The following is an 18,521-nucleotide window of genomic DNA, read 5'->3' as shown; positions in this document are numbered from 1 at the left end:
GACTGTTGTTACATTCGCCTGAATTCTCTCTATTTTGCAGACAGACAGGGGCTGAAGGCTGTGCTGTACCCAGTCATGAAGGGGGGAGGAGCACCCCATGCTGTATATTAGTTGTAAGCTTCCACTAAAAGAAACTAAATACAGCACAAATGAAAAGGAATGCCTGGCCATCAAATGGTCAGTCCTCACACACAGTTTGGCTCACTCCCTGCTTCACCGCATGAAGGATGCCAATGCCTGGATCACCTTTTCAGTTTCTAGCTCTACAGCCTTTTAACTATCAGGTGGTCCACAGGCTGGGTGCACAGACGGCTGTGGCAGACTTCCTGTTCCACTGAAGGCAGGGGGGAAGTCAACTGCAGGCCAGGCGGCTCCCTGGAGTTGGGCAGTGGGGGTATGTGGAAGCATAGATGTAGACAGGCGCCTGTGAATGGTGGATGGAGCCAGCGGGAGAAAATGGCAAGGTTTATGCACCTGCGAATAATTGCTCTAGTGATGTGCTCTCTCATGCAGTGAACGCAGGAAGGAATAAAAGGGAGGAGAGAGCAGAGCAAGGAGAGAGCTGAGCCGCGTGTGTGTGTGTAAACTAAAAGCTAAAAAGCTGAATTGTGAAAATAAAACTCACTGTGTGGAGTTAACCTTGTCTGCCTCACGCCTCCTCTTTCCCCTCCTTCACCCACTCGGGACAAGTTATAAAATATAATCTAAACTTTTTCCAAAGATAAGAAGGTATTTTACTATAGAGAACTATAGAGCTTCAAACATTACTATAATCTGCTAAAATGCTAGCCCTATTTAAAAATCCAGTTCATATTTTCACTTTTAGTGTTATGTGCGCAGTGTATGTCTCAAAGATGTTGACGATGTCTCTTGATAATTGAAAAGATTTCGGCATGACTTTTATTTCATCTGCTACAATTAACCATCCAGGGGTATATAATGTGATCGAATCTAATCAGTCATGTAAGACAGCGCCCCCCTTGGTGATAATTTAATTAATCTTTCTTTTAATCAGCCTCATCCTACATTTTTGGGGGGTTGTTTAGATACTAGAACACAAGACACACTAACACACTACAATATTCTGTCTTGTCTAGAAGGATAAAAAACAGAATTAAGAATGCGTTAACAACAACTGGCAACAATGCTAGATGTGCATGTGCTATCTGGCATAGACTTTAACCGAACTATTCAGAATTAGAAAAGCTCTCAGCTGATCATATAAAAGCCTGTTAAACAACACAACACCTGAGGAAAAAAATCTACAAGAATCAAGTCAGTCAAATAGACACTTTCACCTATTCTTACTGCTTTTCTTGAACCAGGGGAATTCAGAGTAAATTCAGGGACTTTGCGAAATTCAGGGCAGGAATAACACAGTAAAGGATAGAGAGAGAGAGAGAGAGAGAGAGAGAGAGAGAGAGAGAGAGAGTAAAACAGGAGAGATAGAAAGACAGAAATGCCCCAGGGGGTGGTGAAATACAAGGTTTTTTGTGATATGTGCAGAACATTTTATTTACTTATTTTCAGGATGCAAGTGACAGAGATCTGAATATGGTTTAGCCAGAGAAAGAGAGAGAGTGAAAGAGAAGAAGGAGTGAAAGAATGAACAAGAGTTGAGTGAGAGAGATGTGTGCGTGCTGTAGCAGGAGGGTGGGTGAGTGGAAAGTGAGGTTGAGGAAGAGAAAGAGAAAGAGTAGTCTTTTGGCAAGGCCAGCAGGGGAACAGAGGAGGCAAGCAGGCTGTAACAGGTGAAGGTGGGTGTCAGCAGGGGGTGAGGACAAGAGAACAAGGGGACGAGGGTACAGGGGAATAAGGGAGGAGGAGGAGGTGGACCAATATGGAGTATACTTGCCCGTGGTGTCTTTTACTGTGCGGATCCGTCAGAGAAGGAGTGAGCAAGAAAAGAAACAGGGGGAATTGGGTAGGAGAGGAGGGGGGATCACAGACAATATTTTATTCAATTACTGTTTGAATAAAAATATTGTTTTTTTTAAGAAGAAGGAAAATCAAGTGAGTCAAATAAAAGAAATGAACATGAAACTGAACGAAAAAAACTAAAAAAAAAAAAAAAAAGAGCAAACATCAAACTCCGGCAAACAACATGGCCGAAATTTACACAAAGACATTTCAGAACACACTGCCACAGTCATGACTGATGTAACAATAGAAACAAAATTTGAAACACGTACGAGTATATGCTGAAGGAGGAGAGGAGCAACTGGGTCAAGTGACAGAGAAAGAGAGAGAGAGAGAGAGAGAGAGAGAGAGAAAAGAAAGAGAGAAATAATGAGAGAAGTAAGAGAGACCCATAAAAAAAATCTCCATCTCCAATGCTGAACAAATGCTCATCATGGAGCATTATGTTTTGTTGCATAAATGATTCCAAAGCTGATTACAGAAAACAAACTACACTGAGCATTCCCAGACATCAGGAAAAAAGAAAAAAATATAAATCATAAAACAAAACTGAAAAAAAAAAAAAAAACACAGAAATGAAAATCAGGGGAAGTGAAAAGTTTCTTTTCACACATCCCATACAAATAATATAAAGCTGTTAAAGTGCTTCAGAATCATCATCATGATAGAGAAGAGGCGAGAGCAAAAGAAAAATAATGGTCACCATTATTTTCAACTTAACACAGTAACACAATAAAACCCACAGCTTTCACCTTTCTGTCATTTTTTTGGCAAGGGGTTTTTCTTTTCAACCCTGTGGGGAAAGAAAAATCCCCTCAATACAGAACAGCATGAGGACAGGAAAAAGGGGGGAGTATGATAAAGGTGGAAGGGGGAGAGGAGGGGGACGACAGAAGAATATTTCCATTCTTTTTTGTCCCGCCCCAATGTCTATGGAGAGGAAGAGAGTGAAGCAGACAGTCCGTGGACATTTTTTCGGGAATCCATGTTTGGGCTGGTCGTGCTGATGCTGCTAGATCACCTGGCTGGGTGGGGTTAGGAGGGTTAAGAGAAGAGGGGATTCACCTGAAGGAGAGGGGAAAGACAGACTCGGGGCCGTCTTGGGTTTTTTAATACTTACACTGGACCTGCAGGATCTGATCACTGAGGTTGGCGCGGATGTGGTTCTCGCTGTATGTGGGAAGCACCAAACCCAGACTGCGGAACAAGAGACACAATCACAATAAAGACTGACTTTACGGACTGGATTTTTCCACAGCATATATTACACAAAATTGCACAAAATATGAATTTTTTTATCTGCATTTTTTATCTACATTTATCTGCACTTTATTCACAATAGTTATACTGTTATACTGCCACTGAAAAGTAAGATTTTTAAACCTATTTATTACTCATTTCAAGCTTGTAATGAGCTTGTTTTTTTTTTTGTTTTTTTTTTATCAGATACAGTTCCTAATGTCAAGCATTTATTTCTATTAAGAAGCAACATGATCTCCCAGTAGAATAAAACACGTAAAGCTAAAAAAAAGCATTTAAAACAGGTTGATTTATCTTCTATTTGATTCCAAAATAACCTCATCATAAAAAACGTTGCTGATATTCAGGATGTTTTCACTTGCTTACATATCAGTGCACACACTTTTCTCTTGTGTGTCATGCTTTTCAGCAAATTCACCAGCGTTTACTAAGGTACACAGATTGAAAGAGTCAAACTAGTTGCCTAGTTTATGCTAATTTTCTCATTCATCTTCCTTTATCCTAGTCAGGGCTGTAGTGAACTAGAGCTGTTTGGTAGAAACACAAACTAGATGGGATGCCAGTCTATCACACATGTGCCTTTACACACTCATTCACACCTAGCATAGATAATATACCTTATAGTGTGTTTTTAGGGAGGAAACTTAAGAACCTGGGGTAACCCTATATGTACTGAGCTCAAGAACAAACCCATAATGTCTTGTCCCTAAGTACATATAAATCCCTTTCTGATAAAATAATGTTTTAGATTTTTTCCTGTTGTGGCTGGCTTTGGACAGTTTTTCATTCTTACGTGTCATGCTGAGAAACTTTGTTGTAAAACGAACAAGCTAAGATGTCCTCGAAGAAGTGGACTGACACGATGATGGTGAGGATAATGATTATGTGTTATTGAGCACACCAGCTAATAAGTGTTTGTCCTTACCTGTAGTCTGTGCCATCAACTGGTGCCCATGTGTAAGTCCTTGTAACCTGGTCAATGTAACGCTATAGGAAAGAAAACGGCATTTCAAAAGTCCTCATACAGAACCATGCCGTACGACATTACTTATAATTAGACGTGGCATGATCCCCCTTTTTCTTTTCTGATACTGAAGCCTTGAGTATGAACTGATACTGATAAACATGCATATTGTTTGAGTTAAAAAATACCAAGTATAATTTTTTAAATATAATGTATTTCAATTAAACCTTTTCATGTGAAAATCAATTATATTTTAAATATATTAGATATAATATAAAGTATAAATATAATTATATATTATATATATTACAAATAAAATGTATTTCTTTTCCAAGTCAAATCTTTTTTCGCAGTTTTACATGATTTGATATCTGATGTTTTCTTCACAATTTTTGCACATCTTGGCCAGTATGTACTGTTCTCCTTTCTTACATACTGGACTAACAGTTTCCTTCTAAACAGGTGAACTATTCCTACATGCGCATTTCCTAGCTGAGTACTATTAGCAAAGTCGTCACGTCATAAGCATCAGCTCAAGTGTGCAGACTATAAAAGGAAGCTGCTATGTCTCAATTATCTTCTTTCCAATACTTGCCCAGGAACTGAAAGATGAGGATTCAATGTGCTAAAAAGCACTCAAAAACTTTTACACTCCTTGCAAAAGACTCCACTTAATTGTAAGTGAGGAAAAGCAGCACCAACACATTGAGGATGCTGGTGTGCACCTTGGGTAACAAATTTAGTACCAATCTCTTGATTGCAAAAAATAGCAGCTTAGCAAGTTAATATATCAAGCCAATTTCTAGACATAGTCTACTATTTTTAAGCTATGTTTTTGTTCTATTGGCAGATTATTTTACTACTTTTAGGCATTAAATTTTTAGAAAAAAATGCAAAATTATCTGTGAATAGGCTTAGTCTTATATTATTGTTTATTGGAATGTTATAATACAACATAATAGATACATTTGACTAGATTCAAAATATTATTCATTATTAATATGTCATTTGTTGTAGTACACTACCTCAGAGAAGTTAAAACTTGTGAACTGAACTTTTTTCAATTTTTGAATCTCCTGTTTTCAGGGCACAGCAGTGAGATGTTTGTATTGCTAAACCCTGATGGAGCCATGCCCAGATTTTAGCAAATGCTCGTCAAAATCTACTGAAGAACTGGTGTCTGTTAACATCGACACTGCGGTCATATCGTGGGCAACTGACGAGGCTGCAAAACCCACATGAAAAAGAAGAGTGGCTTCTCAGTGATGGGAGCGAAGGCAGAAGCAGAGGGTTACGCAGCAGGGAGCTATTCATTTATTCCATATGTGAGGACACAGTCACGGGTGATGAATATGTTAGTAGCACTTCTACTCAGTACAAATTAGTAGAAATTCTTCTAAAGAAACAGTCTGCTACTCATCACAGAAGCAGATATGTGATGTATCATTTCAACATACTTCAAGCTACAGCATGACATGAAAACCAACATTAAAATGAATTTTTGGGACAGATTTAATGGGATTCGGTTCTTACAATTCTACGTTAATGACGTCCGTAACTATTTGAAATGGATGTGGGTGCATTTGATGGAATGTGTCAGTTTGGAGTAGGTGTAGGTGCCATACCTTGTCAACAGATTTAACTAATGTCTTGATTTTCCTCTGACCTGACTTGCCGTCAATCATCTGTCGGCGGATCTGTGAGACAGCGAAACAGTATGTTGATTTTTATAATCGATTTCATTCTGTTTCATTTCTCAACTGACTCATGCAAACAAAAAGCTCATACAGAAGCACATCCTAGAATTTTTAACACTTTTAACACAGTGTGGCTGCTTCTATAACACCGCCTGCATGTTTACCTCCTCCTTGTTGTTGTCTGGCAGCTCTGCATCCAGGAAGTCAAGTGTAACTGGTTCTCTGAAATTAATGATCTGCAAAGTAGAAATGAAATCAAGTACAGACTATCAAAGACGGCTTTCTAAAAAAAAGAAAAAAAGAAAAGAAAATAGTACCGACTATCTTTAAAGGTACACTCACATCTATTTATAACACTATGCGGCATTAATGTACTTTCTCCTTTCTGTTTTGTCTCCTCCTTACCTTAGGTTGTAGGTTTGGGTGCAGCAGAACATAGCCATTGGGGTCTATGGCAAAGGTGTAACCGTTGGCGCCAAGCTGTAAACACAATATGCATATACATTCACAATGTAAAACACTGTGTGTGCATGTGTGTGTGTGTGTCTGTGCGTGAGGTATCACTTACTTTATACCGTGGCGTGAGCTGCTTAATTTCACTAAGTGCCACATCTACACCCATGACTCCCAGAATAAGCTGATTCTGCAAAACACAGTAAGAAAAAGATAGACAGAGAGATGAAGCTATAACAAATTTGGCCACAAGGTGGCAGAATCGCTATATGAAGCAGGACTGGTGCACCGTGTCTCAAATGTCCTTGGTCTTCAATGTCATACTCTAATCAAAACCAAGTCTTCGCTTTTCACATGGAAACATTCATTATGTTATGTTAATGTTTGATATTCTGAGCTGGGAAACATAGCTGAACATGTCGAACATGTTAAGAGAATATTAATGAACCTGGGAACATCATAAGACATAAATCATATTGTCTTGATCTTAATTCCACCACCATTTCAGACTATAGTTTTTTTTCCATAACATTTTTTTATGAATACATATTAAAAATGGAAATAAGTGAAAATTGTTTTTTCCCCCTCATTTTGAGTGATTGATGATAGTATCAAGAAATAACCTTTGAGTCCCCATCAGTAGTAAGATTGAAGACCGGCATCGTCCCAGTAATGACCAAACCCAAGCCCTAGGAAAAAAAAAATACAGGAGATAAATCTTACTTGCAATACCGACTGATCGTCGGGAAAGACAAATGCAGAAAGGGATTGAATGGAAATGGATCTTTCGCAAATTGAGCATATTTACTTTTCACAGTGCATTGACTACATACACAAACAAATCACGAGGGGTCTAATGGGAGTTAATACATAAAGCAGACAACAGCAAGTGGAAAGACGATCACAATCATACGGAGCAGAAAAGAGTGTGGCAGTAAAACAACAGCAATAAAAACATGGCAGAGGAGAGGTGAAAACAGAAGTCAGCCTATTACTATCCAGACAAAACAACAAAAGGATCAGCGGGCAAATCAGACACATAGATGCAGAGCTCCACTGTAATTAGTGTACAAACAGAAATGCTCATATAGCAGTGAAAACAAATAAAACAAAGTCGCTTGGACAAATTGTGCATCTGGGGAACAAGTTGACGAACAAAAGCCTTTAGCCAATATGAGGATAACTCCAAATGTGGCTGCACATATAGGAGTGCGACTAGTTTAAATATAGTCTGTATCTGATTCGCTTTTTTCCCCAAAGGTAATGTTCCCAACCTGCAAGTCCCTGATAAGCAGGTTTTATTCATTCCCTTTCTGACTCAATCACTTCTGTCCATCAAGCTCCATTCTAGCACGGATGTTAAGATTCACTTGAATCAAATTTGTGATATTTAGGAAAAAGGCTGCACAAATTCATGTATATGTTGTATAAAAGGCAATCAGACCACACACTTTTTTTTTGTAATATGTTTGTTATCAAATCACTTTTTTGGCACTGTGGATTTCTCGGTGCACTTTTTCTCCCTCATTGTTGCTCGACCGTTCAAACAGAGAGCAGTCAAATGTCAAGTTTAGGTTTAGGTTTGTGAAACAAGTACTACAACAAGAATAATATTACTGTAAGGGTGAATGCATCAAAAAAGTCAGTGAGTCCATTGTACACTCTCAGTCTCTCATTTTCCTTTATTGTGTTTGCTTACACCTAGATTTTATTTTTCAATAAAAAGTCAAAAATAGTAGAAGTTTTAATATAGTATATTTTTAGTATGGTATTATTTTAGTATTGTATAACACTGATTTTTTTTACTGTACTGCATTATTTCTTTAAATGTGTTGATGTATTGATTGTATATTGATTGTCTGGGATTATTGATTGTGTATGGTCTTATTACAGTTTGGTTTAAAACAGGAATCTATACTCCACTCTAGACTGGTGAATTTTCACTTTTAATATCTGGGAAGAATGATTTGTTCATTGTAGATTAGGAACCAGGTGTACCTTTCCATCTCTGTGCTCCTTTTTTAAATCTATTATTTAGAAATATAATGTTAGATGCACTACATGGGCAGCTCAAGCAACTATGAGATAATCATGATGTTGCTCATCTTTCTTACCAGAGCATCCTGGTACACGTTGGTCCACTGAACTTGCTTAGCCCGGTTGCCTGCTAAAACCATCGGCCTTCCCAGAACATCTAGATACTCCTGAGGAGAGAAGACATGCAATGAGTTAATGCAAAGATTGAAAATTTGAAAAATTCCCATAAAAAGCATAAATCACAGCATAGCATAGAGTGAGAGTTTTACTTGCATTAGAGAAAAAACATTCTGTCAGAACTGTCAATTAATTCAGTTCACACAACTGTTGCTGTTATATATACACTTACTGAACACTTTTATGAACAACTGTTCATCTTGTTCAATCTTCTCATTCATGCCATTTATATGATCATCTACCAACAGCGCAATGCATAAAATCATGCAGATACGGGCCAGCAGCTTTAGTTAATGTTCACATCGCCCATCAGATTGGGATTTGATCTCAGTGACTTTAACCAGGGGAAGACTGCTGGTGCTGATAGACAGGACAGACAGGTCAATGTAGCCTCAGATTCCTGTTCTGGGTTGACTGGAGTGGAATCCAGTGTGATCTTCGGCTGTTGTAGCTCATTCACATCAGTGTTCGATGTTTTGTGTGTTCTGAGACGATTTTCTGCTCACCACAGATGTAAAGAATGATGATTTCAGTTACTGTATTCTTGTTGGCTGGAACCAATCTGACCATTTTCTTCTCATCCTTCCCAACAACAAAGCATTTCCACCCCCAGAACTGTAGCTCACTTTCTTTCTTTTTTTTTTGCATCATTCTATGTAAACTCTAGAGACTGTTGTGTGAAAATCTAAGAAGATTAGAAAGTTTTTGAAATACTAAAACCAGCCTGTCTAGCACCAACAACCATGCCACGGTTAAAGTCACAGAGTTCACACTTTCTCTTTATTCTGATGTTTGATGCAAATATTAACTGAAGCTCTTGACCTGCATCTGCATGACTGTACACACTGTGCTCCTGTCACATGATTGGCTGTTTAGATAATTGCATGAAGTAGATGAGTAGATGTTCCTAGTTACATGAATTAATTAATGTGCTTCAACTGATATTATTTCAGTAGCAAATCTGAAAAAAAGGGAAAATAAAGTATAAAGTTTGTTAAATTAAGGCCTTAAAACAACACAAGCTTTGAAACCCTATTTTAAATTTCCATTACATCGGTGTCCACAATTTCACAGAATAAGACACGACCTGATCAGTATACTGTAAGCACCCATGAATTATTAGCTTTAATATAAATGTGTTGTGAGTTATACATGATCTAAAAAATGGGACAAAGGGAGAGGGTAGGCTCTTACAACAACTCGATCTAGGAGATATTAGCATGAAAAAAATCAGTGGCTTTAAAGGTTCTTCACACTTTTGCATCTACACCAAGGACTGATTCTGGTCACACAAAAGTAAGCTAATTGCAGTGCTCTAGTCCTAAACATGTCTGTTTTTACAATTTATACAATACAGTATTGTGTCTCCTCTGATGACCATAAGAACACTTTCTCTACCATCATTAAACTTGAAACAGGAAGTAATGTGACCAGTTGAACCATTCCAACCAGAAAAAAAAAACAGTGTTCACACTTCACTAAAGATAAACTCTCCGGATGAACAGGCTCGTGTGAACCAGTTTGATTGCCTTACCACCATTATACGAAACAGCAGTGAGAGACTCACTGACCCTAAAGGCGGGAAACAAATGCTGTGTGAACATAAAAGCCATAAAAATAGCTCTTATTCCACTTTATATATTCTTATTCTTTGTTGGAACACGGAGGTGCTGACAAGCGTGACCTAATCTATTATTAACTCACTAAAACGCTGTTTAATGCCCCACAGGGAGGTCTTTCATCAGACAGGATGACAGGTAGACTATCAGACATTATCGTGCAGCAGAAAGAGACAGGAAATAATCTTTCTCTCTCGCTCTAATTTGGAGACATGGGGGGGAAAAAAACAACATGAGAGACAGGTGTGGAGAAAACTGACAGCTTCAATCTATGATTAGAAAAGTTTTAAGTGTTGTGATTTTAACCACGGCGGCACGGTGGCTTAGTGGTTAGCACGTTCGCCTCACACCTCCAGCGTCCTGGGTTCCTGCTCACTGTGTGTGTGGAGTTTGCATGTTCTCCCTGTGCTTGGTGGGTTTCCTCCGGGTGTTCCGGTTTACTCCAACAGTACAAAGACATGCTTCTAGGCTGATTGAAGTCTCTAAATTGCCCGTAGAGTGTGATTTCATAAGTGAATGAGTGTGTGTGTGTGTGTGCCCTGTGATGGGCTGGCACTCCGTCCAGGGTGTATCCTGCCTTGATGCCCGATGACGCCTGATATAGGCTCCCCGTGACCCGAGAATAGATCAGATAACCGGTACAGACAATGGGAAAAAAATGGAAATGGATTTTAACCACATATTTTCTGTTGAATTTTGGGTAAATAAAAATGTGTGAAGGAGAAAATTCTGCCTGAAAGTGTATCCTACGGTATATCCTTAAAATCAGCAGAATTATTAAATGAGCATAGAAGCCTAACTATGGTATATTTGTTGTATGATTTTAACCTTTTATCCCCTAAATCTTGTAAAATATTTCGAAGAAATACATGAAGGTGGGTCTAATCTGTCATAGCATATATTAACTGCATAAAAATATCTCAGGATACCAAAGCATTATACTGTTAAATATAGAGTTTTATCTGAACATGTGAGAGTCTGGAGACATTTGGGACACGCTGTAGTTGGGCTGGAACTTTACTGATACCAGGCAGTCCTGGATAATGCTGACTGGAACACATTTTCTGTATTTGACATACTTACTTCTTAATACACTCAAACTGAGTTGCTGTACTATATGCAGGATAACTGTATGTTGTCAGCTCTCAGCTGTCTATTACAAGGTTATTCTAAAAATTCACTGAATAGCAGCCTAAAGCGTAAGTCAAGTGTGATAGCCTCTTGAATTAATTTTGTTTCAGGCTATGTCATTATTAGTGTCATCTTGCCACACCAAAATCTCTGGTCATAAGCTGCTGCTGTGAATAATTGTACTCATCTTTGGCTCTACTTTAATTTGAAGGACAGAACAGTGTGGATGCTCTAAATCCATTGGACAAAAGAGTCTGACATTTCTAATTCTGTGTAGTCTCGATATAGTTGTTAGTGGTTGGAGATTGGGGGTATCCTCTACGTTCACCTTCCTCTTAGGATGTCTCTGCTTTAACACTGGCTGCACAACACTGTCATTTATAGCAGCCTGACCTTCTTTTGCATCTTAAGTTCACGCCATGCTGAGTCATTCGTCCTGATGTATGAGTCTGCCTCAAATTCGACCCCGCAGCTCTAACACTGAATTAATATGTTTGGTTTTCCAGGGCGGCTCACAGCGATGTAAGAATATTTGAAATATTGAATATTTTAACATATATTTTTTTTCCGTCTACTGACTCATCAGTGTTACTTCTTTCATTTTAATCAAAGGTGATATGCTCTAGTTTTAATATAAGACTGTGCATGATGGAAATAATATGCAGTAAAGCATAATTTATCTCTTGTTTGCCTGCAGTGGAGCAAGTCTCTGTGTTGAGAGGTACAGGAATCAATATAATGTTCACACAGCGTTTAGCATTGTCCTGCCACTGGCTACTGACAGGGCCTGTCACTTCTCTGGTAAAATGGTAAAAAGTGCCTTGCCTAACGTACTTGCAATACAACGTAAATTACATTAGAAAAGAAACTCATGAGACACTGCATGAGAGGGGAAAGAAGAAGAAAAGAGAAGAAAACCAGACATCACTGGTGACTAACTCTTCTGCCAAAATCATTCAGAGCCCAGTAGTTGAATGCGTCACTGGCACTAGCTTTGTGGCTGGTGATGTGTGTAGGCCACCGTCGTAACAGAATGTGACAGTAGAACAGGCAGTCATGAGGTGCACAGGTGTGTTTCTCCCACACAAACACACACACACACACGCTGTCACACTCACACCTGCCTCAGCTAGGCTATTAGAATAAGTGGCAGGTCTCTGAATAAAATTACACTCAGTCTAATGAAACAGCTGACAGTCTATTCACAATGCTGATTAATGCGCCTGAGGGGAGGTTAGTTCGGTCGGTGGGTGGGGAGGTGGCGGGGGAGGAGAACAAGGATGTGAAGTGTATGTTGAAACATATGGAAGATTGGGGAAAGTTAGCATAAAGAAGGTTTGTAAGCAGGAGAAGGAACAGAATAAGTTTGTGTTGAGAGACAGACAGATAGAGGGGGGTTACCTCAATAAGGAATGAGATAACATTATCCCTTCAGGTTTAAAGGTTGTATATGCCACCTTTAGTTAGATTGGATTTGGAGCTAGAATGCTTTAAATCACTGAGACTTAAACAGGCGATGTAATTTTTAATCTCTGTTACCGTGTGTTCAGAGGCTTTCATCAAATCACCATAGCAGCTAAATCATAATGATGAGATGAGATCGTCTCTCTACTGAATTATTCAAACATACAACCACACACATGAACACACGCAGACAAGTACAAAAATTCTAACCTGTGTGTTGATTCGGATCGCGCCGATGGATGGGATTTCGAAGTAGTATCCTGGTGAAAAGAAAAAAAAACCCATCACAATAAAGTGAATGAAAAACTTAAGGACACATCAATACAGATACTGGTATCAGTTACTGGTGCAGCCCTGGAAAAAAAAAAGCATGTCATACAAATATCTGGGACATGATGCTGGAAGTCAAGTGAACACATAATGACACACAATTAATTATCAAAACAAAAGCACACTGCAAACTGTGCTCTGAAAGATGAGGAACTACAGAACCTTTCCACATTACAAGTAACCTGATGAAGCACCTTCTGCTATATTTAAACAGAGAGTGTGTGGGTGGTTGACCTGAGCAGTACCGTGCAGTATCAGTGAGCATAGCTATTAAAAATAAGAATAAGGTAATGTGAATTGTGTACTCACAAATGTGCCCATGAAGCAGTGAAAGTGAGCGTGCAGACAAACTGTCACATGTGAGAGCACTTCATTTCAGTGAGCACTGAGATGCGCCCTTGCTTTCCCATTACTCCCACATGGGTTTACAATTTATTGCTAATTTATGCCATTTTGTACTCATTTTTAATGACCATACTCGCTGTTGATCTTCTTTGCACTCACGATTAAAGATACGGTCCAAACACAATAATATCATAGCTTCAGGTTCTGCTGTTATAGCTCATCGCGGTTGTAACAAGTATTTGATTTACCATCTCTTTCCTGGCAGCTAGAACCATTTTGTTCATTTCAATCTCTTCAATCAACAAGTCATTTCCAGCCACAGCACTGTGGCTCACTGCTGTTTTTTGTTTTTTTGCACCAATCTGGATAAACTCTGGAAACTGTTGTTGTGTGAAAATCTCGGGAGTTCAGCAGATTCTGAAATACTCAAACCTGGTAGCATCAACCATGCACCAATCAGTCACTTTTTCTTCACTCTGATGTTTGATATGAACATTAACTAAAACTCTTGTCCTGTATCTGCATGACTTTCTGCATTGTGCTGCTGCCGCATGATTGGCTGATTAGGTAACTGTTCCTAATAAAATGGACGGTGAATGAATTTGTCTTGAAATTAGTCTGATTATGCAGCATGTAACAATTATATAAGAGATAAATAGATTTCTCAATATTTAAGGGATATTTCATTCTGTAAATTAATCTACATTTTGCAAAGTGCTACTATTTGACAGCAAGCTTGGTAAAAGATGTCCTTCTTGGTGTCTGTTTGTTTCACATTCTACTGTGTGTGTGTATGTGTGTGTGTGTGTGTGTGTGTGTAGGTCATTGAGCATGCTGAAGCTTGGGATTAGGCTGATTAAACGGAGAGCAGAGACACTAGCAGGGTCAATAAGCCCAGCTCGGTAGGTTATTAAAGTGAGAAGTGTTTGCACAACGAGCTGCAAAATGGGCGCACTGGCAGCGGAATGTTAATAACTAAGAGATGTCCGTCACCCTACATGATGAGATTCTCCTTCTTCCTGTCACACACATTTACAGACAGAGTTTCTTTCCCTAACTAAAGCTGCATCATATCTTGTTTCAGGTCTAAAATACCTTGTCCTAAAATGCCAGCTGTCATGTCACAAAATGAATAGCAAAGATAGGAATTCTTCAGCATTTTCCTGCCTTATCACTACCTACCGCATGTGCAGTATGATTACCACTGGCAAGAATTCCGATATGTACCTGTACTGAGCAAAGAAAACCTGTTTACTCCAAACTCACCTATTATAGGCAGTCAATAGTCCTTACACAAATACGCAAATACCCCCCAAACATACAGGGATGTAAAAAATAAATAGGAGAAATACTGTACTAGTTGAATGTTGCAAAGTATCAAGTTTTGTGGAAAAAAGCCTACATAATAACAGCTTTGATAGGATGCTCTCTCTATAATAAAAAATAATATGAATCTTATTACACTCACTCAACATTTTATTAAGAACAACTGCCCAAAGTAATTCAAATAAACCCTATTTTTGGTGTGTTTGAACTGTGCAAAGCATTTAAGCATGCATTAAACACTGACCAACTGTCAAAGAAAAACACATCACGATACAATCTGGTATATATATATTTGGAGTTATCCAAATATAACTCACCGAAACTGGACAGCTGGAGATTTGCAAAAAAAAAAAAATCACCTGGTCTGTTCTCAGTCTTTAACTGTCTAGTTTGGGTGAGTCTTGTCGGCTGACAGGAGCTGAATCTGATGTTCTGTAGTTTTTGCCCATCCACCTCAGTGTTAAATGTTTTGTGCATTGAACACTGAGATGCTTTTCTGGCATCAAAGAGGAATTATATGAGTTTCAAAGAGGAATTATATGAGTTTCTATAACTATAACTTTCATTGTAGCTTGAACCAGTCTGGCCATTTTTCTCTGATTTGACTCATCAACAAGGTGTTTCCACTCACAGAACAGTTGTTCACTCATCTCAGATCAGCAGTGTCCATGCCACGGTTACAGTCACAGAGATCACACTTTATTCTGATGTTTCATGTGAATATTAACCACAGCTCTTGACCTGTATCTGCATGATTTTATGTATCACACTACTACCATTAACATTTAGCAGAGGTCAATATGGCATAGAAATATTCTATCTTCTAGTCAGTGTATTCTGTGTAGTGACAAAATATCATCCTTGCTTAAAATATAATTTTAGCCATATTCAGTGAGGGTGGCATGCTTAATAAAATGTCTTCTCTATGATAGAATTCATGGATCCAATCCAGATGGATACAAATTGCACATGTAAGGTCTTTTACCACTTGTGACACAGCAATAGGATTACAATATTGTATCATGAGTTTATTTTTTCTTAATTAAAGCACACTTGTTATATTATGGAAAACACAATAAGTAAAGAGTTAAATTTGTGGTCACTCCCTGTGGTTAACTATATATATATTTTTTTTTTATGGCAAATTTTAAAACATGTCCTCGTTCTTTTATTACATAATCTTTTCAGAATGCTGCTGCCGTTTCTGCAAGATGTTTTTAGTAAATAGCTCACATCTTTTTTTCCATTAAATTATTCAAAAAAAAAAAAGTACGAGTATAAAGAGGTCTTCTCAAATGAATGAATGATTTGAAAGAACCTGGCTTGGGATCGGCTTTAGCCGTAGCATGCAGTCTCTGAGGGACACCAGGCACTGTGATAACACACATGAATTGTGTCAAACACATGTTTCTTATTGTTACCTACAATCCTCTTTACTTAAGTGAATACATCACTCTGCCATTTATTCAATATGTTCTACAAAGCAGACATGCACTGAGCAAACCTCTGCCAGTACACCTCTCAACCTGTCAAAGACCATTTGCATGTGTATGAGAGATATGGGGAAGAGAGAGCGTGTGTAGGTTGAGGGGCCTTCACTTTCTGCTCTAGCGAGAATGTGTTTGTGTCTGCATGCTTTTTGATAGGACACGTGATCTCAAGTGTCTTGTACACCAAAGGGAAGCGGTGGCACCATCTTGCCTTTGTGAGTGTGTCAATCGTGTTCCTCTGCAGTCTTGTGATAGCAGCATGCACTGTGGCAAAGGGGGAGATCAGGTCCACAGAGAAAGGCTAAGGAAAAACCTCTGTGCCTGCTGTGCCAATCCGGTCCCCTTCACGCATGCCATTAGAGTGGTACAACATGGCCACTCGAAAAGCTAATCCTTAAGTCAGAGCTGCTTTGGTGGGTGATGGAGGGAAGTCAAATTTATCACCGGAAAGCCAGTCTCTTTTCGCCTAATTAATTAGAAACTTGCAGGGGGGCTGGGGGGATTCTGGGGGAGAGACCGCTGGAGCACTTTGGCACTGTTCGCATTTGACTAATCAGAGAACTGGATGAGTAATGATCATTAGGAGAGTGCTGAGAACGAGGAAGCAATGTAAAAAAGCCACTGAGGAAAAGGTGGTGTAAAAGAATAGAGCAGGAATCAAAAAGCAGAAACATGAACAAGAAATACCGAATTTTGTTCTGCTGGGGTGAATCACGTGTTAGGATCGTCAAAATGTTTCTTTTGTTTTAAAAATCAGAAAACTGTGTTTGTATTGTATGTCTGGTCAACAGAAACATGCTGTCTCCTAAGTAGCTTGGTTTCTAATGGACTGTAGTGGGATATATTTACATTCACATTAACAAGCCAGATAGGTGGACTGGCTATGCTATGCACTTACCCCTAAATGTGAATAAGTGCGCTGTTGGTGGCCTGTGGTGTATTAGTGTCCTATACAGGGTGTATTCCTGCCTTGTGCTAGGTGTTCATGGAATAGGCTCCAGATCCACCATCACCCTGACCTGGATAGTGTTAGTGAAGATGAATAAACTCCAGAGGAGATCAATTATAAAACTTTCGGGATGCTTAAGGAATAAATATTCAGTCAAATAATTTGGAGTCAGGAGAGTGGACAGAGTTTATTGTGTTATGGTGAGCAAACAGTAAACACTCACCTTTGTTGGCACAAGCAATCCACTGCAATGGAGTGACATCATAGTTATGCTGCCCCACAGAGAAGGTGAAAACTCGAACCTGTGTGAGGAGGCAAGTCTTGAATGTAAGGCTCTGAACTAAAAGTAATAGTGTCTAATATAAGTACTGTTTTCCAAATTGAAACCGAATATACAATATATACATCTTGCAAAATGCTCAAAATGGCCATTTCTACAGACCTTTGTGTGCTGCATCAAATGTAAAGGCATAATAAAGAAATATGGGACTGGAACTTGGATTGATTGGGATTGTTGAGCAACAGTCAAGCATCTAAAATATGCAAAGTTTGTACAGAGGGTTATCAGAAGAGAATCCTATATAAGAATCCTTAGGTATTAGATTGAGAGGCAGGACTGAGTGGCTTATTTCTAGACATTCTTTGTACATTATTTTGGACAGCTTCATCAACACAAGGACATGTGGAGAGGGGATTCAGGTTTTGGGTTGATTGGCAGCACTACACTCACAGTTTTATTGGGCCAGTTGTACTTCTCGAAGACCTCTTGAGCTCGATCCTCTCCTCCATCTGTGAACATCATTATCATCTTATTGCAGTTTGCCCTTGGAGCGTTGGTTTCCTGAGAGAAAAAAAAGAAAGTAAAATTGAAAAACAATTATCAATAATAATATAGACTCTATTCTCTAGATAAACAACCGACTGTACACTCGAGTACATCTGCATCGTAATGACAGTGTTTTATCATTCTCTCCCTCTGTCTATTAGCGAGATGGAGCGTCAGTGCGTGCGTTTCTAATCACATGTCTGCAATTGTGCCCAACTGCTGCCCGCTGTCCTATTTCTGAAGAGCTATCCAGAAGTCCCCTCTCTCTCCTGTCCAATCACGGCTGTCATTGACATTCGCCCGATGCCGCATCACTGACAAGATTCTAATAAAGATAAATAATACGGCTGCAATTACGCATTTCAGCTGCTTTCCTCTCCGCCAATCAGGAGCGTCCGCCGCAGCGGGCAATGATTAAAATGCTTTAGTAGTTTTGGCTCGGGCTCCGATTAGAGTGACTGCTGAGTTTGGAGGGCGCTAAGGCGAGCACAAAGTGAGGCTGAAAGCTTGGCTCGCTCTCCCACTCTGTCAAA

General features: G+C 39.0%; 1 protein-coding gene across 2 annotated transcripts in view; it reads right to left on the bottom strand.

The window, feature by feature from the left end:
- The window catches only part of cacna2d2a (calcium channel, voltage-dependent, alpha 2/delta subunit 2a), a 208,772-nt gene that overhangs the window by 17,162 nt on the left and 173,089 nt on the right, over positions 1-18,521 (bottom strand). Inside the window, exons 12-23 of one of the 2 annotated variants that reach the window (XM_058404248.1) lie at positions 17,893-18,003; positions 17,386-17,464; positions 12,933-12,982; positions 8,409-8,498; positions 6,918-6,983; positions 6,410-6,484; positions 6,247-6,321; positions 6,006-6,077; positions 5,770-5,841; positions 4,106-4,167; positions 3,041-3,117; positions 1,856-1,870 (exon numbers count right to left, since the gene is read on the bottom strand). In XM_058404248.1, the coding sequence (XP_058260231.1) occupies positions 1,856-1,870; positions 3,041-3,117; positions 4,106-4,167; positions 5,770-5,841; positions 6,006-6,077; positions 6,247-6,321; positions 6,410-6,484; positions 6,918-6,983; positions 8,409-8,498; positions 12,933-12,982; positions 17,386-17,464; positions 17,893-18,003 (844 nt within the window). The remainder of the gene's footprint in view (positions 1-1,855; positions 1,871-3,040; positions 3,118-4,105; positions 4,168-5,769; positions 5,842-6,005; positions 6,078-6,246; positions 6,322-6,409; positions 6,485-6,917; positions 6,984-8,408; positions 8,499-12,932; positions 12,983-17,385; positions 17,465-17,892; positions 18,004-18,521) is intronic. The other variant, XM_058404249.1, reaches the window with a different exon arrangement.

This window comes from Hemibagrus wyckioides, linkage group LG11 (assembly GCF_019097595.1).
Source record: "Hemibagrus wyckioides isolate EC202008001 linkage group LG11, SWU_Hwy_1.0, whole genome shotgun sequence".
Lineage (NCBI taxonomy): Eukaryota > Metazoa > Chordata > Actinopteri > Siluriformes > Bagridae > Hemibagrus > Hemibagrus wyckioides.
Note: the sequence above shows the minus strand (reverse complement) of the source record. Positions and strands in the feature narration are given on the sequence as shown.